The following is a 26,288-nucleotide window of genomic DNA, read 5'->3' on the forward strand; positions in this document are numbered from 1 at the left end:
TGTTGACAGAGACCTTCGATATTCACAATTAAACCCTACAGCAACTGCGGCATACGTTTTGTTTATTGAGCAAAAGAACTGCACGGTCTTGCTGCTTGATGTGAAGTTGATAGCAAAAAGATTAAAAAAAAAATACAACATCCTTATCAAAGAACAGGAGGAAATAAACACCTCAAAATTTTATATGAAGTACCAACAATATTACAGTTACATACTAGCTGTGAAAGCATGAAACAGAGCGAAAAATGATTGGATTCCAGGTCTCCAACTCAATTCTAGATTAGGGTACTGTCACAAGTAGGGAGAATCCATCTTCTGGTCATCCCTGTCATTGCCAATCATCATTGGAGGCAGGCCAGGATCAGGGCGTGGAAACAGTAGTTTCAGCCGAAAAGCGTCTACACCATTTAGATAGTATCTGTACAGTCTCTTTGCTCGGATAAACCCCAGGCGACCATAGAGAGCAAGGGCACCCTTATTAGTAACTTCTGCTTCAAGTGTCACCTGATCAGAAGGTACAAGTTGGATGTAAAATACTTGAACATTTGGGAAGGATGTTCATATGCAAACTGCATGTTAATCTAGGGTCTAAGCTCAAACTTATTACCATCTTTCTAGCTGAAGATGTTATAAACCCTTTTTACACAAAAAAGATGGAAAATACCAAAATAAAGATAGGTGACAAGCTCTCACTTCTAGGAGTTTTCCAAGCCAATTGGAATGTTGGGAACCAAAACAGAACGTGAAATGGCAGTAGTAATTACCTCCTCACAGCCAGACTCCATCATTACCCGAATTGATCTAGTAACGAGCTCAGTTGCTGTATAAAGACAAATAGAGATTTAGTTACTTTGCTTGCTAAGATCAGCCAATTGAAAACGTGAAAAAGGCTAAAGATTTGGTACCAATTTACACACGAAAACTAGGATACTCATAATGATGTAATTATCATTCGTTTATTAGAAAACTAACTTGTGCTACACACACTGCATAACAAAAGCAATATCCGCCAATGGACTAATTCCATATACTCCCTCCGTACTAAAAAATGAAGTCGTTTTGGACAAGCCTTGGGTCAAACATTGAGAATATAAATCATGAATAATTTTTAAGTTGTTGAGTTTAGAAATGTGAAAACCATATGAATAGATTTGTCTTGAAAAATACTTTCATAAAAATATACATATATCATTTTTCGATAAATATTTTTATAAAAACAAGAAGTCAAAGTTATACTTTGGAGATCGTGTCCCTGTCCAAAATGACTTTATTTTTTAGTATGGAGGGAGTAAGTGCTGAAAGGATAGATAATTCCAAGGATTTCATCATCAATGTATGCTAGAAGAAAGATTCTCAATAGAAGGATCTGTCAAAATATTAGTCCTATGTGAAAGAAATTATCAAATAAAAGATGTTAACGTTCCTCACCATAATCACTAATCATTTTCTCTATTCTCTTATCAGAATCAGTGATTCCCTGATGACACCCCACACTAAACTACCATACATATGACACTGGAACAGAGTGACCATCCAAAATTCTGCAATAGCACAAGTCAATGCCTAGTACACAGTCAAGAATGCAGGCAGGATGGGTTATTAACCTAACCCGCCAGTCTGCCATGCAAATAACTCTTCGTGGCTGTTGGCCTGTTGTGGGACACCAGCCAATAGTCTGCGGACCATTACTGTTCAGTCTCCCAAGCTCATTGGACAAAACTCACAAGAAGTGCCGCCGCTGCTCCTGTTGGCATCACCCTCTTCGGAATCCTACTGCTACCACCGCTGTCCCTGTTAGTGTCGCCCTCTGCCTGTTGTACCTCTACGCCTATGCAGATTGAGATGACGTTTGCCGCCGTGGCAGCTGGTGGCAACATGGCCCTTGTCCAGCGCTCCTCTGCAGTGGAGGAAGAGGAGAGGATGGGGTGATGAGCCTCCAAGATACAGGCGCTGCTTTCTGGGGCATGGGACGCCTGGTTGCAGGTGCGGCTTCCTCGTCTGGAATTTTCTTCCACACAGATGGGTAAGGAGTTGCTTGGTCCTCTTTAGTCCTGTGAAGTGTATAGCATCACTGTGCCTAACCCAATGGCCTAAGTTCTTGTATATATCTGAGCTAGATTGCTGTAACTTGCGCTCAGTTACACAGACCATTTTACAAAAATTGCTTCACTCTCAAACTAAAGCTGAAACTGTATCTACCTTACAACACCTGCTCTATCCCTATGTAGAAAGCCCTCTTTTCTAGTATTCACTAGAAAATTTCCTCCTAGGTATTGGTATGGTATGAGCAGCATTACCGCACTCTAACTTACACAGGCCATTTTACAAAGACAGTCAATGTTTGTCCTCTTTGTGCCCCTGTGGTGACCCTTGACAGCTGCAAAAAATGTGAATGACTGCAAAAGCTTGAAGCTTTCATTTCATAGTGAGAGAAGATATGGCACAGGGAAAGTAGTAGATTGATTCAATGTGTACAAGGGGGTACAGCATATATAGACAAAGATTGGTGTAGGGTTTATAGAACACACCAAATCAACGGAGATCCTTGCCTAATCTAGGAGATCAAGTACTATAAACCTGAGGCAGCCCAGCCACCAGGCGTGGGCGCCAAGGCCCATGGCCAGCCCTATAGGCGCTAGTCTAACACGCCCCCGCAGTCGGATCATCAGCCACTTGGCACGTTCAGACTGGACCTGAACTCCGTGAACACCGAAGAGGGAAGTCCCTTAGTGAAGATGTCTGCATATTGTGAAGAGGTTGGAACATGCAGGACACGAAGATCACCAGTAGCAACTCGCTCCCAAACGAAGTGAAGATCGATCTCAATGTGTTTAGTGCGCTGATGCTGAACCGGGTTGGAGGTCATGTCGACTGCACTGATGTTATCGCAGTACACCAGTGTGGCACGCCGGAGGGGAGCATGCAGCTCCAGAAGAAGCTGGCGCAGCCAGGTGGCCTCAGCAACTCCATTGGCCACCGCGCGATACTCGACTTCAGTGCTGGATCTTGACACCATGTTCTGGTGCTTGGAGGACCAAGAGACGAGATTGTCGCCAAGGAACACAACATAGCTCGAGGTGGACTTGCGGGTGTCCGGACAACCAGCCCAATCAACGTTAGTGTAGAGAACAAGATCAGTCGAAGTAGACGGTCGCGGCAGGAGACCAAGGTGGAGAGTGCCTCGAACATAGCGAAGAATTCGCTTCAGAGCTGCAAGGTGAGGCTCACGGGGGTCGTTCATATGAAGGCAGACTTGCTGCATAGCATATGCAATATCTGGCCGGGTGAACGTCAAGTACTGTAAGGCTCCAGCGAGACTGCGAAAATCTGAGGCGTCAGACACAGGGGAGCCGTCGGCTGCAGCAACCTTTGGATTATTGTCGACTGGAGTGGAGCACGGCTTGCACTCTGCCATCCCGGCGCGATCAAGAATGTCCAGCATATACTGCCGCTGAGAAAGAAGAAGTCCATCACCACATCGTTGAACATGCATACCGAGGAAGTGATGCAATTCACCAAGGTCTTTCATGGTGAACTCCTGTTGAAGAGCTGAGATGATCCGCCGAAGAAGACCGGGTGAGGAAGCTGTGAGGACAATATCATCAACATAGAGCAACAGGTAGGCCGTATCTGATCCGTGCTGGTAAACAAAGAGCGAAGTGTCTGACTTGGCTTCAACAAACCCAAGAGACAGCAAGTATGTAGCCATCCGATTGTACCAGGCACGAGGGGCCTGCTTGAGGCCATATAGTGACTTCTTCACAGACAAAGTCCGGATGAGTTGGGTCTTCGAACCCAGAGGGCTGCTGGCAATACACTGTCTCTGTCAGGGTGCCATGTAGAAAGGCATTCTTCACATCGGCGAGAGAGAGCCAGGGAGAGCACCGTGCGAACAGTAGCAGGCTTCACCATGGGACTAAATGTCTCATCAAAGTCCACACTAGGCCGTTGGGTAAAGCTGTGGAGAACCCAGCGCGCCTTGTACCTCTCGAGGGAGCCATCAGACTGAAACTTATGCTTGAAGATCCACTTGCCAGTGACGACGTTGGCCCGAGGGGGGCGAGGCACGAGATCCCAAGTGTGATTTTTCAGTAGGGCACTGTGTTCCTCTTCCATAGCCGCTCGCCAATTGGGGTCAGCTAGAGCGCTACGGAAGGTCTTCGGCACCGGTGACATAGGCGCGGCGTGGAACGCAGCGGGCATCCGATAGCCGCTCTTCAAACATGTTCCCATGGCGTGCTGGATGGTCACTAGAGGGACAGCAACAGCACCCTTTGGCAGCGGAGGTGGGGCGGCTGGTGCAGGCGCAGTCGGAGCGGGCGGTGGTCGAGGCCGTCGCGTGTAGCGGTAGGTGAAGTCGCGCTCCGAACGTAGAGGCGGGAACCCGGGTAGGGGCCCGCAGGGCGCCTGAGGAGGCGACACCGGCGCCGGGGAGCCCACGGTCGGTGCTGGAGACGTCGAGGCCGCGCGAAGCGCAGGCGGGATGTACAACAGGTGAGGTGGGGCGCCTCCAGACGTGCTGGGCGCGTCCTGGGCCGTGCGTGGCGCAGTAAGGGTCCGCGGCGCACGCAGTGTAGGTGGGATGTAGAGCGCAGGCACCGGGGGATCATCAGTAGGCGCTGGAGGCATCGGGGGAGCCTCGGGCACAGTCACAAAGGACCGGCAGGGGTGCTGGTGGTGCCAGAGGTGCTAGGTGGGGTTCCAGCAGGCAAAAACTTGTGCGACGGTCTAATAGAAGCGGGCACAACATCAGTAGCATCAAGAAACTCAAAGTCCGCGGGAAGGCGTGGGCCATCGCGCTCGGCAAAAGGAAAGGCAGTTTCATCGAAGATGACATGTCGTGAGATGATGACTCTATTAGAAGAGAGATCAAGGCAGCGGTATCCTTTATGGTGAGCGGAATAGCCAAGAAAGACACACAGGACGGACCTAGGAGAGAGTTTATGTGGTGCGGTGGAGGACATGTTTGGGTAACATTTGCAACCAAAGACTCGCAGGTGATCGTACGCCGGTAACGTGCCATAGAGGGCAAGGTGCGGCGTGGAGAATTGGAGAGTCTTGGTAGGCAGGATGTTAAGCAAGGACGTCGCCGTGGTGAGGGCCTCGACCCAGGAGGAAGGCATGGACGCCTGAAAGAGTAGGGAGCGAACAACATTATTGATAGAGCGAATAATGCGTTCAGCTTTACCATTCTGAGGCGAGGTGTAGGGGCAGGACATGCAAAGGTGGATGCCCTGGGTGAGGAAGAAATTACGGCCGCTAGAGTTGTCAAACTCTTTCCCATTATGACACTATACAACCTTGACTTGGGCGCCGAACGGAGTGGAGGCATAGGTGATGAAATGAGTGAGAGTGCTGTAAGTGTCAAATTTGAGGAGTAGAGGAAAAGTCCACAAGTATAACTAAATAATATTTGTAACCAGAAATACTGACAACTAGAGGTCCATAGATCACAATGAATAAGATCAAACTTGCTAGACGCAAGAGAGGTGGACGCATGAAAGGGCAGACGAACATGACGCCCTAACTGAAAAGCAGGAGGGCGTGCAGCCTGGCCTCCAGTGCTGCCACTGCCGCCACCGCCCTTGCTACCGTCGCCACGCTTGCTACGACGGCTGTTGGACTTGGAGTCGCCGGCGCCCCCGGAGCCGGTGCTAGGCTGCTGCTGGGCGGGGTGCGGAGAGGTCGACGTGGTGGAAGCAGCGAGTGCGGTGGCAGGGTCATCCTTCTGGTTCTCCACGGTGAGTTCCTCGAGGATAAGGTCGTCACGCGCCTCTAGGAAGGAGGGGAAGGGCCGGGCATGACGAAGAAGAGCCCCGATGTGGCTGAAGCGCCTGTTGAGGCCACGGATCACGTTGAGGACGAGGGTGCGATCGGTGATGACCTCGCCAAGGGTTGTGAGATCGTCAGCCATTTTCTTCAGGCGGCAGCAGTAGTCGGTGATGGAGAGATCGCCTTGGATGAAGTAGCGAAACTTCGTCTCAAGGTGGATGGCGCGCGCCTCCTGATTGCCAACGAACTGAGACTCGGCGGCGAGCCAAGCGTGCTGAGCAGTGGAGCCCTAGGCGGAGATGACTTCAACGAGGTCGTCGGTGAGCATGCCGACAATCCAGGACTTGACGACGCAGTCCATCCAAGCCCAGTTCGGGGAGACAGGGACCGGAGGATCCTGATGGACGTGATCCTGGAGGGAGAACTTGCCGAGGGTCAACAAGAACTGATCGTGCCATCGATTGAAATTACTAGTCGACGTCAAGGATGATGGTGATGTGATGCTGGATATTGTTGACGGCGACCGCCTGGGCGTGTAGGTTCAGGAGGGCCAACGCCTCATGAAGCAGCATGGCGGAGTGGAGGTCGGTGGCCGCCGGAGCGGCACCGGAGGACTCTGCTTCGGTAGAGGCGACGGTGGCAGCCGCGCGCTCCTTGGCGGCGCGTGCTAGGGCCTTGCTGGCGCGCTGGGCCGCGGTCCTTGGTGGCGGTTGCGGCCTCCTCCTCCGCCTGAAGGGAGCGGGCCAAGGCGGCGTCGCGCGTGGCCTGGCGCTAGGCGGCGGTAGCAGCCTCACTTTGCGACGCGCTGATTCAACTCCTCAATCTAGGCGGCGGTAGAGGTCGCGTCATCCCCAAACTTGGGGGTAAACGGAGAGGTCCCAGGCATGGCGGCGCTACGCAAGAAAGACTGACGCGCATTGCGCGGTAGGGAGCCGGCGCGCGCATGGGGTGGGTGGGCGCGACGCAGCAGAAGTTCGGCTCGTGCGCGCGTGCGTGCAGGGGGGGGCTGCGCGACAGAGAGCCGGCGCGCGGAGCAGCCACGACGCGGCGTGGAGCCAGTACGCGAGCGGGTGCAGCGTAAGGAAAGAAACCTAGGAGGCTGATACCATGAGAGAAGATATGACATAGAGAAAGTAGTAGATTGATTCAATGTGTACAAGGGGGTACAACATATATAGGCAAGGATTGGTGTAGGGTTTATAGAACACACCCAATCAACGGAGATCCTTGCTTAAACTGGGAGATCAACTACTATAAACCTGAGGCAGCCCAGCCACCAGGCTTGGGCGCCAAGGCCCATGGCCAGCCCTATAGGCGCTAGTCTAACACATAGGCCTTTATATGAACTATCTTCAGCAGATTTGTTTTGGTTAAACCTTCAATTGTTTTTGGCATCAATGATTGACCTTCCATAATCTCTAGGTTGTTCAAAGTAATTATATTTCAGCACATGTTTAGACTTTGGACTTCACATTATAGTTTTGCAGTTTTGATGAAAACCTTTGTTTCTGAACTTTCCAGAACCGAAGAAAGAAGGTGCTAGGAGGAGCATTCTTCGTTGCAACTTCTTTCTTTTTTTTTCTAACTTTTCCCTATTGTTGGTGTCTGAAGACTCGAGATCATAAGCTTTTATCCCAGTGCCATATTGGGGACATTATTAGTATTTGCATAAATCCCATTACATGCAAGCTGAAATGATATTGAACTCGTGCTGAAATAGCTATCAGTTGTTGTTCATCTATGTATCTATCCAGAATTTTGTTTGATTAATCTATTGTACAATAGCATGAATTACTATTCTGTTGGGGCCTTTGAGGATTATGATAAATTTGTTGGCCTGATTTTTTTCGATTCTCTAGCAGCAGTATGCAGTATGTATTTCTATTAAGCAGGCATGTGAAGTGTTATGACCGGTTTGCAATATACCAGGCGCAGGCCCATTAGTGCCTAAAGTAGCCCATTAGCATATTTTTATTATTCCCTCAATATTTCCCTAGAGTATAAATAATTGTAATCAGGCACAATTATGATTAAGCAAGAGTAATCAACTTACTCGGCTTCCCTTGGGAGCCGGGAACTACCCTAGCCGCCGCCCCCCTCCCCTGCTTCTCTTCAGCCGCACGCGACCACGGAGCCCTGCCGCCGTTCCGCAGCCTTCAAGCCTCGTCCAACCATCGCACACTCATACAACCTTCGATCCACCAGAGGCAAGGCTCACGTACGTATCAACCTGGTATCAGACTTGGCCATGTCGATTCCTCTACCCACCTCCACGATGCCACCGCTCGCCGCGACTGAACCGGCCGGCACCACCGCGCCGCTCCAGGCGGCTGCGTCCACATCGGCGCTGGTGCCGACCCTATCCCTGCCGATGGGCACCCCAGCAGCGCCGCGCGCCGTTTTCACACCGGAGCAGATGACGAGGGCCATCGTCGACCTCAGCCACGGCATGGCCGAGATGCGATTGACGATGCAGTCCGTCCTCAACCTCCTCAACTCGACGCCGCATCAGCCGGCCCTGCCGCCGCCCCTGTACATGGCGCCTCCGCACACGGCTCCGAACTCGTACCTCTACGGGATGCCCACCCCCGCTGGACCCTCGACCTCACCACTGCTGCCATCGACTGGCATCCCGATCCACATGATCCGCTTTCCGGCTTCGCCGTCCCAGATTCCAGCATGGGCGCTGGGCCACTCCAGCCCCGCCTCCACGACGACTCCGCCCCGGACGCACGTTCCCGATCATGGGGCTCCGGTGGTGTCGGGTACCGTCTACGGCGGGATGGATGGCACCCTCTTCCACGGCAGCAGCGTCATGCCCACGGCCACCAGCGCCCCAGGCTCCAACGAGGGCGCCCGCGAGGGTGGTGCTCCTGCATCTGCGCAGGGCCACGGGCCACCGAAGTTCCACAAGATCGAGTTCACGACATACGACGGCTCCGTCGATCCGCTGAACTGGCTCACGCATTGTGAGCAATTCTTCCAGGGCCAGTTCACTCCGGCGTCGCAGCGCACCTGGATGGCATCTTACCACCTCACTGGAGCGGCCCAGACGTGGTACTACGCCCTCGAGCAGGACGAGGGTATGCCGCCGTGGGACAGGTTCAAGGACCTGTGTCGCCTTCGCTTCGGCCCACCTATCCGCGGCACCCGCCTGGCGGAACTGGGCCAGCTGCCCTTCCACTCCACGGTGGAGTTTGCAGGACGCTTTCAGGCGGTCCTGGCTCACGCCCGGGACATCTCTACCCGCCAAAAGGCGAAGCTCTTCGTGGGCGGCCTACCGGATCACATCCGCGTGGACGTGGAGATGCACGATCCCGGTGACCTCCAGACGGCCATGTACTTGGCGCGCACCTTCGAGCGCAAGGCCGCGGCCTTGGCAGCGCCAACGCAGCGTGGCGCCCGTCCTTCCCAGCGGTTGGTTCCACCGGCTCGGCCGGGACGACCACCTCTACAGCACCCACACCTCCTGGCTCCGGCACACAGCCCAGGGCCGCACGTTCCGCCGCCTATCGCCTGCGGAGCTGCTCGAGCGCCGTCGCCAGGGTTTATGCTACAACTGCGACGAGCAGTATGTGCGCGGCCACGTGTGCCAGCGCCTATTCTACCTGGAGTCCTCGGACTACATCGACGACGAGGAGTTCCCGGCTGTGGCGGACGCCGCGGGCGCGGCAACCGAGGACCCCACGGCGCCACTGGACGGGGCAACTGCTAATTCCCTTGTTGTTTCCGTCTACGGTCTTGCAGGGATCAGGACGTTCCACACCATGCTGCTGCCCGTCATGATCAACGGGGAACGCCTCCTCGCCCTGCTGGACACGGGCTCCACCCACACTTTCCTCCAGGGCGCGGCAATGCGCCGCCTAGGGCTCGTGCCGCGGGGGGGGGGGGGGGGGCACCAGCTCCGAGTCACCGTCGCTATCGGTGAGCGCGTGCCGTGCGAGGGGATTGCTCGTGATGTCCCCGTCATGATTGGCGACGAGTCCTTCCCCATCACCTGCGTGGGGCTCGCTCTCGGCTGCTTCGATTTCATCCTCGGCGTCGACTTCCTCGGAGCGCTAGGTCCCTTGCTATGGGACTTTGAGAGGCTCACCGTGTCCTTCCAGCGGGGCGACCAGCGCGTCACGCGGCAGTGCGTGGGCACCCCAGGCGCCTCGACGAGTCAGCAGCGCCTGGCTGCGACCACTGCCAACCAGCAGCACCCGCTGCTGGACCAGCTGCTCCAGCAGCACGGGGCCATCTTCGACGCGCCGAGCGGCCTCCCCCCGTGCGACCCTACGACCACCGCATCCACCTTCTACCGGGGACCGCGCCCGTGGCGGTGCGGCCCTACCGGTACCCACAGCTGCAGAAGGACGAGCTGGAGCGGCAATGCGCCGCAATGTTGGCGCAGGGCATCATCCGGCCGAGCACGTCGCCTTTCTCAGCGCCGGTCCTGCTTGTCAAAAAGTCGGACGGGTCGTGGCGCTTCTGCATCGACTATCGAGCGCTCAATGATAAGACGTCCAAGGACAAATTTCTGATTCCGGTGGTCGACGAGCTCCTCGACGAGCTTCACGGGGCTCGCTACTTCACCAAGCTCGACCTCCGGTCTGGCTATCACCAGGTGTGCATGCACCCGGCGGACATCGAGAAGACCGCCTTCTGCACCCACCACGGCCACTTCGAGTTCTTGGTGATGCCGTTTGGGCTGTCCAACGCCCCGGCGACGTTCCAGGCCTTGATGAGCGACGTCCTCCGGCCTTTCCTCCGCAGATTCGTGCTGGTCTTCTTTGATGACATCCTGATCTACAGCACGTCGTGGTCCGAGCATCTCCAACAGTGGGCCTCGTCTTCTCCGCCTTGCAAGCTCACGGCCTCTACCTCAAGAGGTCGAAGCCACGTCATCTCCGCCGACGGCGTCGCTATGGACAGCGACAAGGTGGCTGCGGTCGCCTCTTGGCCGACGCCGCGGTCACCCCGTGGCGTGCGCGGCTTCCTCGGCCTTGCGGGCTACTACCGCAAGTTCATCCGCGATTTCGGCTCCATCGCGGCGCCACTCACGCGTCTCCTGCGCAAGGAGGCGGTCGTCTGGACGGCAGAGGCGGAGGACGCCTTTGCCGCCCTCAAACGGGCCCTCTCGTCGGCCCCTGTTTTGCAGATGCCGGACTTCACCCGCGAGTTCGTCGTCAACTGCGACGCGTCCGGCGCCGGCTTCGGCGCCGTCCTCCACCAGGGGTCGGGCCCCCTGGCGTTCTTCAGCAGGCCGTTCGTCGCGCGCCATGTCAAGCTGGCGGCCTATGAGCGCGAGCTGATCAGCCTCGTACAGGCGGTCCGGCACTGGCGACCGTACTTATGGGGGCGCCGTTTCCTCGTCCGCACCGATCACTACAGCCTGAAGTTCCTCCTCGACCAACGGCTTTCCACTGTTCCGCAGCATCAGTGGATTAGCAAGTTGTTCGGGTTCGACTTCGCGGTCGAGTATCGTCCCGGCCGACTCAATTCGGCGGCGGACGCGCTATCCCGCCGCGACGAGGACGCGGTGGCGACGTTCACCTTGTCCGGGCCGTCCTTCGCCCTCTACGACGACATCCAGACAGCCACCACGGACGACCCGGTAGCGCGCCGCCTCCTGCAGCAGCAAGCTGCGGGCGCCTTGGAGGCTCCCTGGTGCACCGCGGATGGCTTCCTCCACGGCAAACGCATCTACGTCCCCGACATGCAGGACTTGCGCCACCAGGTGGTGACCCTGGCGCACACCGCGGGCCACGAGGGCGTTCAGAAAACCCTTGTGAGGCTGCGCGGCGACTTCTACATTCCCGGCGACCGCAAGCTTGTGCACGACTTCGTACGCACGTGCGGCGTGTGCCAGCGCAACAAGACGCCAACGACGCAGCCGGCTGGTCTCCTTCAGCCCCTGGATGTGCCGTCCCAAGTATGGCCAGACATCTCCATGGACTTCATCGACGGCCTTCCCAAGGTACATGGCAAGTCCGTGATCTTAACAGTGGTGGATCGCTTCTCCAAGTACGCGCACTTCATCGCCCTCAGCCACCCCTACACCGCCGCTTCGGTCGCCCGCGCCTTCTTCGAGGGGATTGTCCGGCTTCATGGCTTTCCCAACTCCATCGTCAGCGACCGTGATTCCATCTTCACTAGCCACTTGTGGAGGGATTTATTTAAGCTTGCAGGTGTGCAACTGCGCCTCAGCATGGCCTTCCACCCCCAGACTGACAGCTAGTCTGAGGTCGTCAACAAGGTGATCGCCATGTACTTGCGTTGCGCGACTGGCGATCGCCCGCACTCGTGGGTGGACTGGCTACCGTGGGCAGAGTACTGCTACAACACTTCGTACCACACGGCGCTTCGGGCGACTCCTTTCGAGGTGGTCTACGGCCGGGCCCTGCCTCCCATTCTGCCACACCAGGAGGGAGCTGCTGAGACGGAGGCTGCGGACACCATGCTCCGGGATCGCGACGCCTTCCTGGTCGAGGTCCGGGAGCGCCTCCTTCAGGCGCAGCAGCACGCCAAGGACCGCTACGATGAGCACCACCGGGCCGTGGACTTCAACGTCGGCGACTGGGTCCTACTCCGACTACTTCACCGCCCCACCGACTCGCTCGCGACGCCGGCCAAGGGCAAACTCCGACCGCGCTACGCTGGCTCGTTCCGAGTTCTGGAACGCATTGGGCAGGTCGCCTACCGCCTGCAACTTCCCAAGGGCGCATGTCTCCATGATGTTTTCCACGTCGGGCTGCTCAAGCAATGGCGTGGCGATCCCCCTGCTACACCGGCGGCGGTGCCACCCGTCCTGGATGGGCGCCTGTTGCCCGCTCCTGAGACGGTTGTCCGTGCTTAGTTGCGCCGCGGAGACTGGAAGTTGCTGGTCAAGTGGCAGGGACTTTTCGAGGAGGATGCGACGTGGGAGCCCCTCGACGATTTCAAGGCCCTCTACCCCCATGTCCAGCTCGAGGACGAGCTGTTTGTCGAAGCGGGGAGAGATGTTATGACCGGTTTGCAATATACCAGGCGCAGGCCCATTAGTGCCTAAAGTAGCCCATTAGCATATTTTTATTATTCCCTCAATATTTCCCTAGAGTATAAATAATTGTAATCAGGCACAATTATGATTAAGCAAGAGTAATCAACTTACTCGGCTTCCCTTGGGAGCCGGGAACTGCCCTAGCCGCCGCCCCCCTCCCCTGCTTCTCTTCAGCCGCACGCGACCACGGCGCCCCGCCGCCGTTCCGCAGCCTTCAAGCCTCGTCCAGCCATCGCACACTCATACAACCTTCGATCCACCAGAGGCAAGGCTCACGTACGTATCATGAAGCAGTAGTGGCAAGCAAGCCACCTACGTGTGCTTTGTGGGTCATGCTGGTTTGTAGCCACCAAGTTCACAGAACACAAGTGAGTGGAAACGGCGGACATCCACAAACCCGCTAGATTAATTAGTGGCAAGTTGTGGCCTTGTGGCTTTCCTCAACTTGCCCTGCCTACAAGTCTTTACAGTATATACAGTCAATGGAAAGTACTCGGACAAAGCTTGCAAACTCCTTTTCTAACTAGCAGTGTTTCTCAACTACAGTTTGCCAAAGAAACTCATTTATTATTTCAAGAAAGGGTCCACAACAGTCATATGACGCATGCCAATTGTCAAGAAACGATCTAGCAGGTAGCAGCCAAGAAGTAAACATATATATGCCTGTTCATTCACACAGAAAATGAAGCTTCTTTCTGGCACAATTGGGCTACCCTTTTTTTAGTGTCAAAGCTACGAATTTGTGATCTAATTGAACAATGCCAGTTGGACAACACAAGCAAGTTCACAAAGCATAGTAATAGTAATAATTGATCTGTTTGATAGTCTCTATGCACCGTGCACATAATTGAACAGCGCGCATCAAGGTTTCTGCACTCTAGTACGTAATAGACCTATCCGGGCACGATCATTCCTTATCTCGAACAGAGGTGACAGCAATTCAAGAGCCAAAAGAAGCAGTAGTAACAAAAAGGACGAAGAATTGCGTCACCTATTCCCCTCCCTCGGTAGGGCTTGAGGACGACGAGCATGGCGATGTAGCCCCTGAATGCACCCCTGTGCTCCCCCATCTTGCACACGACCGTCCCCACGCACTTGCCATCCCTGGCATCGAACGCCTGCATCGTCCCCCATCCCCGTTGCCACCCAAGACGAAGAACCAGGAGAGCGTCAAATCCGGCACGACCACGGCGCGATTCGAGAGGGCGCGGAGGGGAGAGGTGGGGGGAGAGAGAGGGAGAGAAGGGGAGGCGCCGCGTACCAGGAAGGTGAGCTGTGGCCAGAGGTAGACGAAGTAGCGGTAGGTGAAGATGGTGTAGGGCTCGCTGAGCTCCTCGTCGACCAGCGACATCACCAGCGGCAGGTACTGCTCCCCGCCGTAGCTCACGTACGCGATCTCCCCGCTTCCTTCGCTACCGCCGGCGGCGGCGGAGGAGGTGGCCGACGACATCGCCGCTGTCCCGAGTGACGGATATTGGGTGAATAATAACTGAATACGTAAACGACGCATCGAAGGCGGTAAAGTCTATACATATCGGCCTGTTGGGCCTGGGCCTGGGCCCGCCGCAGAAACTATCAAGGGAGGCCCGCCAGCGCCAGGTTCGGACTCGTGATGAAAAAGAAAAAACAGAACCGGACTCGGTTCACGGCCTGCCTTTTCTTCGGTTCGCCCCGTGTTCGCGCGGCTCTCTCTCGCTCTCATCGAGCAACTCGGCGACCAACGCCGCCGCCGTACGTTTGGTGTTTAGCTTAGGTCTAGCCTCGTTCGTCCTTTGCCAGTCGGATCCTTCACCGGCGATGATACCTCCCTTCTCTTCCCCTTCAGCTGTGCGAAACCGAGCACCCAAACCCTAAATCGATTTGGGTATTTGTTTTCGATCTCATCTAATCTTTATATGATTTAGATCCGTCCCTTTTAAATTGTCGTTCTTAATTTCTAAAAAGTTAAACTTATTCAACTTTAACCAAATATATAAAGAAAATATTAATATTTATGGTATATAATTAGTATAATTATATTATATAAATAGTTGAATTTATTTTTATAATAAACTTATTTGAAGATACAAATATTGCTAATATTTTTTTTTATAAATCTAATTAAATTTAAAAAAATTACTAGCGTGAATACCATAGTGACACTCAACAGAGGGAGTATGTATTATTCCTACTAAATTCAATTTTTTTCCAAAAGTTATTGGGTGTATATCTGTCTATACCCATGTCAATTACTGGGTCCACCCCTGGGTTTCAAGGTGATGGATTGACTTGCTCGGCCACTCGAATACAGGCCTCAACTTGTTAACAAGCTGAATTTATCATCCTGGTTTATCAGCCATGGTACGGTGTTTTTCTCTCACAATAAATCAGCGAACAATGTTTTTGAACCAGGCTTTTCAGCGAAGTGAACAAGACCTATGTGCGCCGGTGAATTTTGGATTATCAGAGTCTCTTGGTCCATCTGGTCCAAAGTTGCAGAGCAAATTAGGTCTGGGGTACATGTGTTTAGAATTGCGATCATGTCGTGCATAGAATTGTGATCATGTCGCCTCCTCTGGCGATGGTTATTGGTTATGGCCTTAATAGGACTCTTTTGTATTACCAGCAGAAAATGCTGCCCACAAGATCTGCACAGAGAATATGAATTTAATTGCTCATTAGATTTTAAGTTGTCTGTCCGGCTTTTTTTTTGAAAGCATTGTCGCTACAACCATTTTATGTTCATAAGTTGGCCCCAAATTTCTCCATTTTCTCCTATGTAGGGGACCAAATAAGCATCTCACTTGGAGATGCACTTCAAGTGAGGAAAGTTACTTCCACATTTACGATTCACCTGGTGCCCTTTATTATGCTAGAACCAAACTTACATTCATCGCACCAAATGTTCAAACTCTTGCTCTATTAAAAAGAGATGAGGTCAGTTTGATTCTTACTCGTATTCAAGATAAAAAAAAGTTTGATCCTTCCTAGATTTATTGTTCTACAAGTGAAAAGTGTCATATAATTGTTGTATGTTTACATTCCAAGTACTCATACTTGGTACACAACGAATATTTGTCTGCTTGATAAATATTTGGGGCATCTCTTTTTTCAGACAGTCAATACACCAATGACATATGGTAGATTTCTCCAGCTCAAGTACTTGGAGATAGTGGCGTGCGCACCAATATTTACCCCAGACTATGATTTTTGCTCGCTGGTTTCTTTTCTTGATGCTTCCCCAGCATTGGAGACCTTCATCCTACGTGTAAGTATTACTGCGTGTAAGCGGTCCTTAAGGAAGACTAATTTTTAGCTATTATCCTTTAAGAATCTCATCAATTTTATGAACAAGACTATGAGGTCCAGCCTAATTGAAAACCTTTTGGCATATTATGGATGATACACTGATTTATTTCTATGCAGATTGATCTGCCAACCTTAAGACTTGATTCTATTGTCGAAGATCCAGGCGGTGATTCCTCACGTCCACAGTGCCTTTCAGAATGTTGCCATGACCACCTGAAGAATGTTATGATAACCGGTTTTTGCTCTGCAAAGAGCATGATCGATCTCACGATCCATATTATCGAAAAAACAAAGTCATTGGCGTGTCTTACATTAGACACTACACGTGGGCATGACCGTAGGTTTAACAAGATTGACAAATGCTGGAAGCTGAGTCAGGATGCACTTGTGGAGGCTGAAAAGGCCCGTGTTGCCATTCAGAGATATGTCGAGGGGAGAGTGCCTTCGTCTGTGAACCTAAAGGTTATTGTGCCGTGCAGCAAGTGCATATGCTGACAAACATTAGATGTTTCCATGCTGTGTTAGTGTGTTACTAGTCCATCAACCCGTGCTCTCGCATGGGTAAGAAATTTTGAGTCATATATTGTTTATTACATCTAATTAAGTAATAAAGAATTGTTATATTAAATTAAATGTTATTATCTTTGTTTATTTTTATAAAATAGATATTTCATATAGTCTATATCCAAATAGTTTTTTTTTGCAAGGGACTTATTTATATGATTTTCAACCATATTCGCTTATTTTTACGTTGCATGGCATCTTTTTATATTTTAAATATATAATTAGCTTGAAATCTTGCCATTAACTATGACGGTCCTTGTTGTTGCCACATCTTATGAAGTCATGAATCTCAGATTAATTTTTTAAATTTTATTCTTGTTGACTGCTATAGATTTTCTTTGTCGTCAAGTTGACACTCTTGTGATTATTGTATTTTTTTTATTAACAACACCTTTTGCACTTTTTAACAATAAAGATTTTTGGTCTTAGAGTATGTTCTTAGATACTAAAATAGCAAAAGTAATCATTCGAAACCGGCACCATATCATTTAAGATAAGTGATAGAGCTTGAAGTGAGATCTTAGATGGGGTAGTAGTGCTAACCTCAAGAGAATTTGAACACTTTAAGCTATATAATTATCAACTTTTTGCTCTAAAGTAATCTTGAAGGGTTGGGAAAATATAGCAGTGGTCTCTCATACTTCTCACGATGATTGAATTTTCTACTATCAATATAGACATGTCAAATATTTAGTTAGAATACATCAATATATCTAAAGCAACAACCTATATAAATTATATGTTATTATTACTAATATGGTTTTAAACAATTTGTTAGTATCATTAGATATGAGTTGTTAAGAAAATATTTTTTTGTGATAAAACATAACATATTTATTTATCGCTCATGCATGCTTGCATAACATGCTTGCTTACTTTGATCAAATCTTAATATATTAATATTAATAGAAATAGGTAATGTATAAATATATACATGCTCTATATTATTTAACATTTTTAATAAAAGGTGTTGGTAATTTTAAATGTAGATTTTAGATGATATTTTTTTCAAATAATAAGATAAACATTGGGTTACATAAATTATCTATCATAATAAGAGCACATGGGTAATTAGGTGCAAATTTAGATATGCTTTAAATCATGTTTCTTAATGGCATATGTGGGTAGTTTGAATATATAGTCATGTGTTGCCTTATGTTGTTTTACGCAATAGCAGAGGTGGGTAACTTTTATAGAATAGATCCAATAGCTATTATTATCAATGATAATTATGTTATACTTAATTGATAGTCAAATGTTATGGATTTTTGTGAGAATTTCTAGGATCTATCTTTTATTCCTATCGTGTCTCGTGAGAATTAACATGTCTCGTAAGGATTAACATGGAGGCTCCATTAAAGACATCTAGCTAGAATTTATAGTATTTATCTTTTTTTCTAGTACGATATGTATTTAGTTGAAACATAATATTAACATATATAAACTCTAGCTGCATCCTTTTCTATGACTTCATAAATTATAGTTTAGCTTTCGACTTTCAATCGAGTTGTGCAATTTTTTTTTCACATGTTAGGTAGAAACTCTAATGTTTTCCATATTTTATACAAAAAATATTTTTTTATTAAAAAGAGTTTTAAGTCCTAGTAGTATTTTTTCCACATATTAATTAAAACTCAGATTGTACCCTAGAACCGAACTTGTTGAATTTGTTATATCACAGACTTATATGTGTCTAGTGTTGTCTTATGTATCTTAGAGTGCTTAAAATTAAATTACCAATACTGATATTATATAATGTTTCAATTAAAATATATTAACTTATTTAAAATAACAACTTATAAAATTGATTATCATGTAGTATTAATATAACATAAAGTGAATTGTGTTATGATGTTTCTAGGTGGTTTGTCAATTAAACATTTTTCCATGCTTCATAAGCTATTAAAATAAATATATATCCTAAGGTATATATGTTCACTTAGTACAAATTGTGAAGTATAACGTTATTGTTATTTAACTTCATGGTTGTATACTATTTATACGTAGATTTGAGAATTTTTTTTGTTTTTTATAATGGCTAAGTTAGATACAAATACAAAGGTAATACTTTATATTCTTCCATAACAACATATGGGTAGGCTGAATGTAAATTTAGGAGGTTATTTTTCATGATCTTTCATAATTACAAAGGTGGATAGTTCACAAAATCATTATTATGCACTTTAAATTATCTTTCATAACGACATATGTGAGTAAATTAGTGGGTTATTTTTTTTAAATTATGTCTCATAATGACAAATGTGTGTAATCTAGATACAAAGTTAGAGGGTTATTTTAAATTATCTTTCCTAACAACAATGGTCGGTAATTTAGATGCAATGTGATGGGGTTATTTTGAATTATGTTTCATTAACAGATGTGGGTAATTTATATATAAATTTAGGGGTTATTCTGAATTATCATTCGTAATGGCAGAGGTGGGTAATTTATATGCAAAATTATGGGGTTACTTTATGTATTTTTCATAATGGCAGAGGTGTGTAATTTTCTTTATAAATTATAATAGATCCAATGGCTATTATTAGTGCTGATGATTAGAGTCTATCAAATTAAAGGCTCGATGTTTCTGATTATTGTGAGAATTTCTAGAATTTATCTTTTTTTCTTAGAACGACTAGTAAGGATTAACGTGGTGCCTCCGTTGGGGCCTATAATTAGTAATAGTAAGATATGAATAACCTCCCTATGTATGCACGCCAATGTATGGTCTTTCGAGTGTGTTAAGAGTATAAAACAGCATGAATATCAAATGCAACTTCTGTTTAAACATTGTGTCTTATTTGAGGTTATCCATAATATGTTGCTTTTTTAGCATGCTAGGCTCGTTTGGTGGAGCTCTGTCTAGCTTCAGCTTCAGCTCCTTCCTCTGTAACAAGGAGCTGTTTTTTTGTCTCTTTTCTCAAAACGATTAGGAGCTAGTAACTATTTTTTGCTTCGTCATCTTTGGTCTACTCATAGTAAGACCTTGTTTGGTCTAGCTTTTTCAGCAATTTTAGGAGATGTTTGGACTTTGGAGATGTTTTTTTTAACCAAAATGGTTTAAAAAAAGAATAGCTAGCCTTTGAAAACCTGGTCTCACAGGAGGGGGACGAGATCGTCTAACTTCACGTGAAATGACTGCATTCTGCAGTCACGCCATCTGTGCCGTCAACTCAGGATCGGACGTCTGTGCGCATTGGCCACCAATTTATGCGCTCACGCCCTGCTGGTCCGGCCCAACTACAGCCCACGCTCTCCATAGCTCGTCGAGTCCCGACCTTAGGTTCACTCGCCTGCTGCGCCGCCGGCGTCTAGCACCGCGCCACCGACGCGAGCATCCGTACGCCGCAGCACCACTTGTTGCTGAGTGCTCGCTTCCGTGGTCCACGCCGTCTAGCGCCGTGCCTCCGCTCATGGCTAAGTGCTCTCCTCCGTGGTCCGCGCTATTCTTCGCCTCCGACTGCTCGCGTGGAGATACACGATGCAGCAACAGTTCGCGTAGGTACAGATGCAGCACCACCAGCACTACATCCTTCTCCACGTATTTCTGGATTTCAAGGGAAGGGTAGCCGTGGTTCTGCAGTTCTGCTCGTCAGGCTGTTCAGATGTTCAGACACAACAATGTAAATAGCAGAGCTGAAACTTTAGAACAGAGTTGTTAGATAGGATTGTAAGACTGTAAAGTGATACTGTGACTAGAAATTTGAGAATGTGATCACTGAATTGCCCAAGTGAATGACTGAATGTACATATTGTTGGCATAATGATCATGTCTTGTTTGCAAAAGAGTATCGATGCTGTCATTTCAGTTGGCCGCGCCGCCGACCATTCTCTGCACAGCCTGTTTGTAATTTCTAGAGCTATGCGAATGAGGATGAGGACTGCACGGCAAGGTCATCAAGAGCGTCGAAAGGTGCTGCAACTCCCCCCGACGTCGTTGCTACATGTTAGGGGCATCAACTGTGGACTCGGCTGCAGTAGTTGCGACAGCTGCGAGCCAGACCAGCGTGCGGACGACGGGCAGCATCAGAGAACCAACATTGGAGGCGACACATGGCGGTCCTGATGCTCCTGCCCTACCCCTGCCCGCCACCGCCCCATCCATCCTGCTGGACCCGTGGCCCTGTACGAACTCGGGGAGGCAGTGGAAGAGCAGCAGCACGAGCGCGGCGTCCGCTCCGAACATGAAGGCGACGGAGCTCGCGTCGCTCGACGTCGTCGACGAGGAAGGCGGTAGCTCAGGGTCGCTTGACGAGGATGACGGCGGCGGAGGGAAAGCAACCTGACTGAGTTTAGATGGGTCGTTGGGCTTGTTGGGCTAGATATCATGTGGCCTACTACTTGAGTTTAGAAGCCGTTGGATGCGAGCGGACGATGGGATGCGCTGATTGCCGACTGCAGTCCATGAGCCGACTGCAGGGATCTGAATCCACAGGAGGCGGGGAGGCTAGATGGAGTTAATTAAAAATATTTCTCCCTCTCGCTCTGGTGGACCCAGGCGTGGCCATGGTCAGATTTGCACCCGTGGTGTGTTGGTGCGGGCATGACCTGTGTACGTGAGGCCAGTGTGGGGAGAGGCGGCAGCGCGGCCATGCGAGGAGGGGTGGAGCTGCCTGGTCATCGGGATGCTGGAGCACGGGGGCACGGAGAGAGAGGCGTCTATCGTGAGAAAGAAAGAGGCGTCTTTTTCTCTCGCTGTGTGCTCTTTTCACTCTGCTGCACAAGTTGGTTGCATGAGTAGCTTGACAATTTTGGAATTGCGTTCTGTCCAATATATGTCCATGTTACTGGGGAGGAACAATATGGATTCTTGTGCTTTGAAGAAGATTTATCTTTCCAACTGCAACGATATTATCTGCTTAAGGATACCTTGCCTGCTGAAGCAGCTTAATATCCTAAATGTGTTTGGCTTGCTAAAGCTGGAGGCCATTGAAAGCAATGCCCCAAACCTCTCCACGTTCTCCTCCTATGTAGGGGACCGAATACACATCTCACATCACATGGAGATGCACTGCAAGTGAGGAAAGTTAACTTCCGCAATCACCATTCTCCTTATTATGCAAGAACCAAACTTCCATTCATTCTCCTTATTATGCTAGAACCAAACTTCCATTCATCGTGCCAAATGTTCAAACTCTTGCTCTATCAACAAGAGATGATGTCAGTTTGATCCTTCCTCGTGTTTGAGAAAATAAAGTTTGATCCTTCCTAAATTTATTGTTCTGCAAGTGAAAAGTGTCATATATTTGTTGTATGTTTACATTCTATATACAAGTACTCATACTTGGTACACAAACAAATATTTGTCTGCTAAATAAATATTTGGGGCATCTCTTTTTTCTGACAGTCGATACACCAATGACATCTGGTAGATTTCTCCAGTGTACTGGTAGAGCACACACACGAAATGCTTGTCCTTACGTCAGTTGTCTAGTTCATTTCATTCACGTCCTCTCGACTCTCCAGGACTACTTTTTTTTTTTTTAAAAAAAAGACACTCCAGGACTGGGGAATCAAGCATTGCACGCCTGCCTATTCCTTGTCAATGTATATGTGCATTCGATCGGCATTCCTGTCCGTTTCCCTCCCGATTTTTTGGCATCCTCGATCTTAGTACCCCTAGGGTTCTCAAATGTATCATGTACATATCGCAGCATCTGTATCTTCTACATTCATGTAAGTATCACTATCACCCAAATGATTTTAGAAGACATACCTCTTATTTTTGGAGGCGGGCAGAACTATTACGTGGCTCAAAGGCGGACGGCCTCCCGGATGATCTCTGGGTGGCCAACAACAGCGGTTTCCCTGGTCTAGGCAGCTCTTTCCCTAGCCGCCCCATCCTCACCTGGTGCCACAAGGACTCCGCTCTTCCAGACGGTAGTCCGCATACTTTTCTCCTGCGCGGCCACCCTCCGTTTGACTTCAATGGGCCTAGAGGTGGCGCGAACCCTCCTCCCCACTTCGGCCCACCTCCTCCACCGCGCGCTCCCCTTGCTCCCCCAGACATGGGCCCTCCTGCGCCCGCTGCCGCTATCTTTGGCCCGCGGGGCCGCTTCCCTTCCTTCTTTGTTGGGTTTGTCAACAACTTCCCGCTCCCCCGCCTCTTGCCGTTTACCCATCGTCATCCCCATCCTGAGCTCCACCCCCACCCCCACAGCCGACGCTGATGCCGCACCCACTACTTCTCCATACATACTCCGCTCCACCCCTGTTTTCCCGGCGCTCACCTAGCACTCCACCGCCACCCCCTCGCCTCCCCCACCCCCACCTCCCTCCCCGCCATGCCCGCTGCCTACCGCCACTGCTCGCCCTCACCACACGCGTCAGCCTCCTGCCACCTCCAGGGCCAGCTCCCGCCTTGCTGGCCTGGAGCCCGTTGGTTGCTTGGACATGGCAACCAAGGCGATTAGCCGCAAGGTGATCAAGGAAAGCCTGCAGACCTACTCTGAGGGACTCAAGAAGGAAACACAAGATTCTCAAGAAGAAGCTCGGACGTTGATGCTGTTGCTGTATCGGCGGCTGCAGAACTTACTGCCTGATGTTGCTCTCTAACTTATTGCCCGCCACGGGCACAATGCGACTAGCCAACACCCGCTCCTTTAGATGTTGATTAATCTGTTTCCCTGTTCTTCCTTGTATCGTTTTATGTCTTCTATGTCTCTTATGTTTCCTTTTGTGTTCTCTCTTCATGTACTGTGTCGCTGTAACCCCTTCACCATGAATCAAAGGTCGCCTTCTTTACCCTGTCTTGTCTTGGAATGTTTGCGGTCTCGGTGATTCTGATAAACGTGATATCGCGCGTGCCAATATTGTGAAGGCTAATCCTAAGATCATCTGTCTTCATGAAACCAAGCTCCTTGGCACTGCCCTTCCCCGCTTTTCCTCCTTCCTCCCGACCAGCACTGGCCCACCATTTCTTCCCCGCCGACGGGAGCAAGGGTGGCATCCTCACTGCTTGGACCGGGAACCATTTCTCTTTTGAGGGCTTCATCGAGCAGTTCTACACCCTCACTGTCCATCTCCGCTGCCTTGCCTCTGCTCACCTTATATCCATCACCAATGTCGTCTATGCTCCCATGGATCACGTGGACACAAACTCTTTCCTCATCGACCTGGAGCAATTGTCCAACACCATTACTAAGTACTAACCCATGGTTGGTCATTGGTGATTTCAATCTTATAAGAACCTCACAAAGACAAAAACAACAGCAACCTCAAGGTCTCCTCATCCGTGCTTTCAATGACTGCATCCACAGCTATGCCCTTATCGAGCTTCCTTCACTTGATCGCCTCTTCACCTGGAGCAACATGCGCGACTCCCCCACTCTTCCTCACCTTGATCGCGCTTTCGTTAACAATGCCTTCAACACCTCCTTTCCACAAACTCACCTGTCCTCCCTCCCTTCTCGCCCCCATCGCCACCTCCATCCCCGTCTGCCGGCCTTTTCGATTTGAACGGTCCTGGCTCCTACACAACGACTTCCTCCCCTCCATCCTCTAGGCCTAGTCTGTGCCTCCTCCCTCTGGTAACTCTGCAGGCTCCAGTGTTGCAAAGGTCAAAGCAGTTCATCACGCGGCAAAGGTTTGGGCTCGTAAGAAAAAATCCCCCTCCACCCTCTACTCTAACTGTACCTTCATTGTGTTGTTGCTCGAACTATTTGAAGAATTTAGGAACCTCTCACCGGGTGAACTGTGCCTGCCGCCTATGCCGAAACCGCGCCGACCTCTACATCCTTGAACGCGCCGCCCACTGGAAACAGCGGGCCAAGTTTCGTGCGCTCAAGGAAGGCGGCGCCAACACCGCCTACTTCCATGCCAGGGCTACAACCCACCTGCGCCGCAACTTCATCCACTACGTCCACCTTGTCGGCGTCGTGCATACGTCGCATGATGGAAAAACTAGCTATTGCGCTCACCGGGTTCTACTCCAACCTACTCGGTGCTGCAGAACAGACGAGATGGTCCTTCGACCTTGACACGCTCTACGATCAGCTCCCTCGAGTCGACGTGCCTGCCCTGACGTCCGAGTTCACAACGGCTGAAGTGCTCGCCACGATTCGCGCTATGAACTCAGACAGCACACCGGGCTCGGACGGCATGGGTCCAGCTTTAAATTTCTACCATGCAACCTGGGCCACCACAGGGTTGTCCCTTCTCCGGCTCTTCTCCGACTTCCACAGCCAGAATGCAGACTTGGAGTGGATTAATAGGGCTCACATCGTCCTCCTTCCCAAGCGTGAGGGGGGCTCCAGTCCTTCAGACTTCTGCCCAATTTCGCTCCAAAATTGCCCAATCAAGGTCATCTCCAAAATGCTCACTGCTCGGCTGCAAACTCAGATTTCCAAGCTTGTGGGCACCGATCAAATCGGTTTCATCAAAGGACGATCAATTTCGGAAAACTTCGTGTAGACAACTGAGCACGTCCAGTGCTGCCACGCCCACCTCTGCCCCACTGTGGTTCTCAAGCTCGACTTCGCCAAATCCTTCGACTCTGTCAACTGGGATAGCCTCTAGAAGATCATGCGTACCAAGGGGTTCCTAGACCTTTGGTGCCATTGGATTAGCTCCCTGCTGGTCACTTCCCGTTCCGCTGTGCTCGTCAATGGTGTGCCAGGCCCCTGGTTTAGCAACAAGAAGGGGCTCTGATTTTTTTTAGATAAAGGATAAAATATCCGGCTTCATCTATCCGAGGATAGAATCATACCAATTATTACAGACTCTAAACCTGGGCACAAAGTTCGGCTAAAGTAAAACTTACAACCACACACACGACTAACGGAACAAGTAAAAAGTTTTTGATTAAACCAAACCAACATGCCTTTGTGAAAGCCAACCATTGGATCCAAAGAAATCTAAAGCCGACGTCTCTAGGTGTTGTGCCACAGAGATCATTTAATCTTTAAGATCTTCATGCCGCTGTAAGTTTGCCCAATGACGAAGCCAGTGCGTTCCTCGGAATAGTACCTGCAAAAGAGATTTTGGTTTGCATTTGTCAAAAACCACCTCATTCCTTGTTATCCAGATTGCCCAAAAAAGTGCGGAAGCTGCTGTTAATAACAATGTATTGTACTTTTTGTTTCCCAATTTAGACCAATGATAAAACAAAACATCTATATTTGTGGGAGGTGATATCCCAAAAAGTATATGTATAGAGCTCCACAAAAATTTGGCATAAAAGCAATAAAAAAAGAGATGGTGAATTGTCTCTGAAACATGGTAGAAACAACGACTTTTGTCTCCATTCCAATTTCTCCTAGCCAAGTTGTCTATGGTTAGAATCACTCCTCTTTTTAGATACCACATAAAAACTTTTATTTTCATTGGCAGCTTCGTTTGCCAAATATCTTGCGACACTCTCACCCCATTGTTAATTAATGCAGCATACATAGACTTGACTGTAAAAGCCCCAGAGGCATTTAAATCCCATACAAACACATCTCTTTCCTGTAGTAAGTTAATCTATTGTAAAGAAGCTACAATTCGATACCAATTTGTTAAGTTCGCACCCACCAAATGTCTCTGAAATGAGATATTTAGTACCGGGGAACTCAAGACTGTAGCTATAGTATCTTGTTTTCTTCTTACAATATTAAACAACGCAGGAAATCTATCTTTGAGAGGTTTGTTGCCCAACCAAGTA

The 26,288-nt window shown here is 49.6% G+C and overlaps 2 protein-coding genes and 1 pseudogene across 2 annotated transcripts; 2 read left to right on the plus strand and 1 right to left on the minus strand.

The window, feature by feature from the left end:
- Nucleotides 1-86: 86 nt before the first annotated feature.
- On the minus strand, nucleotides 87-14,271 carry LOC136490173 (N-alpha-acetyltransferase MAK3-like). The gene is made up of 4 exons (XM_066486655.1): nucleotides 14,055-14,271; nucleotides 13,785-13,911; nucleotides 765-820; nucleotides 87-504 (listed from the first exon to the last, which is right to left on the minus strand). The coding sequence occupies exons 1-4, from the start codon at nucleotides 14,241-14,243 to the stop codon at nucleotides 292-294; spliced, it is 585 nt and encodes a 194-aa protein (XP_066342752.1). The 5' UTR covers nucleotides 14,244-14,271; the 3' UTR covers nucleotides 87-291.
- Nucleotides 8,048-9,856, plus strand: LOC136487195 (uncharacterized). Its single transcript, XM_066484322.1, has 3 exons — nucleotides 8,048-9,073; nucleotides 9,387-9,640; nucleotides 9,835-9,856. Exons 1-3 carry the CDS (start codon nucleotides 8,048-8,050, stop codon nucleotides 9,854-9,856), a joined length of 1,302 nt encoding a protein of 433 aa, XP_066340419.1.
- A 743-nt stretch (nucleotides 14,272-15,014) lies between the features above and the next one.
- Nucleotides 15,015-16,714, plus strand: LOC136488574 (uncharacterized; annotated as a pseudogene).
- Nucleotides 16,715-26,288: the final 9,574 nt, after the last annotated feature.

This window comes from Miscanthus floridulus, chromosome 10 (assembly GCF_019320115.1).
Source record: "Miscanthus floridulus cultivar M001 chromosome 10, ASM1932011v1, whole genome shotgun sequence".
Taxonomy (NCBI): Eukaryota; Viridiplantae; Streptophyta; class Magnoliopsida; order Poales; family Poaceae; genus Miscanthus; species Miscanthus floridulus.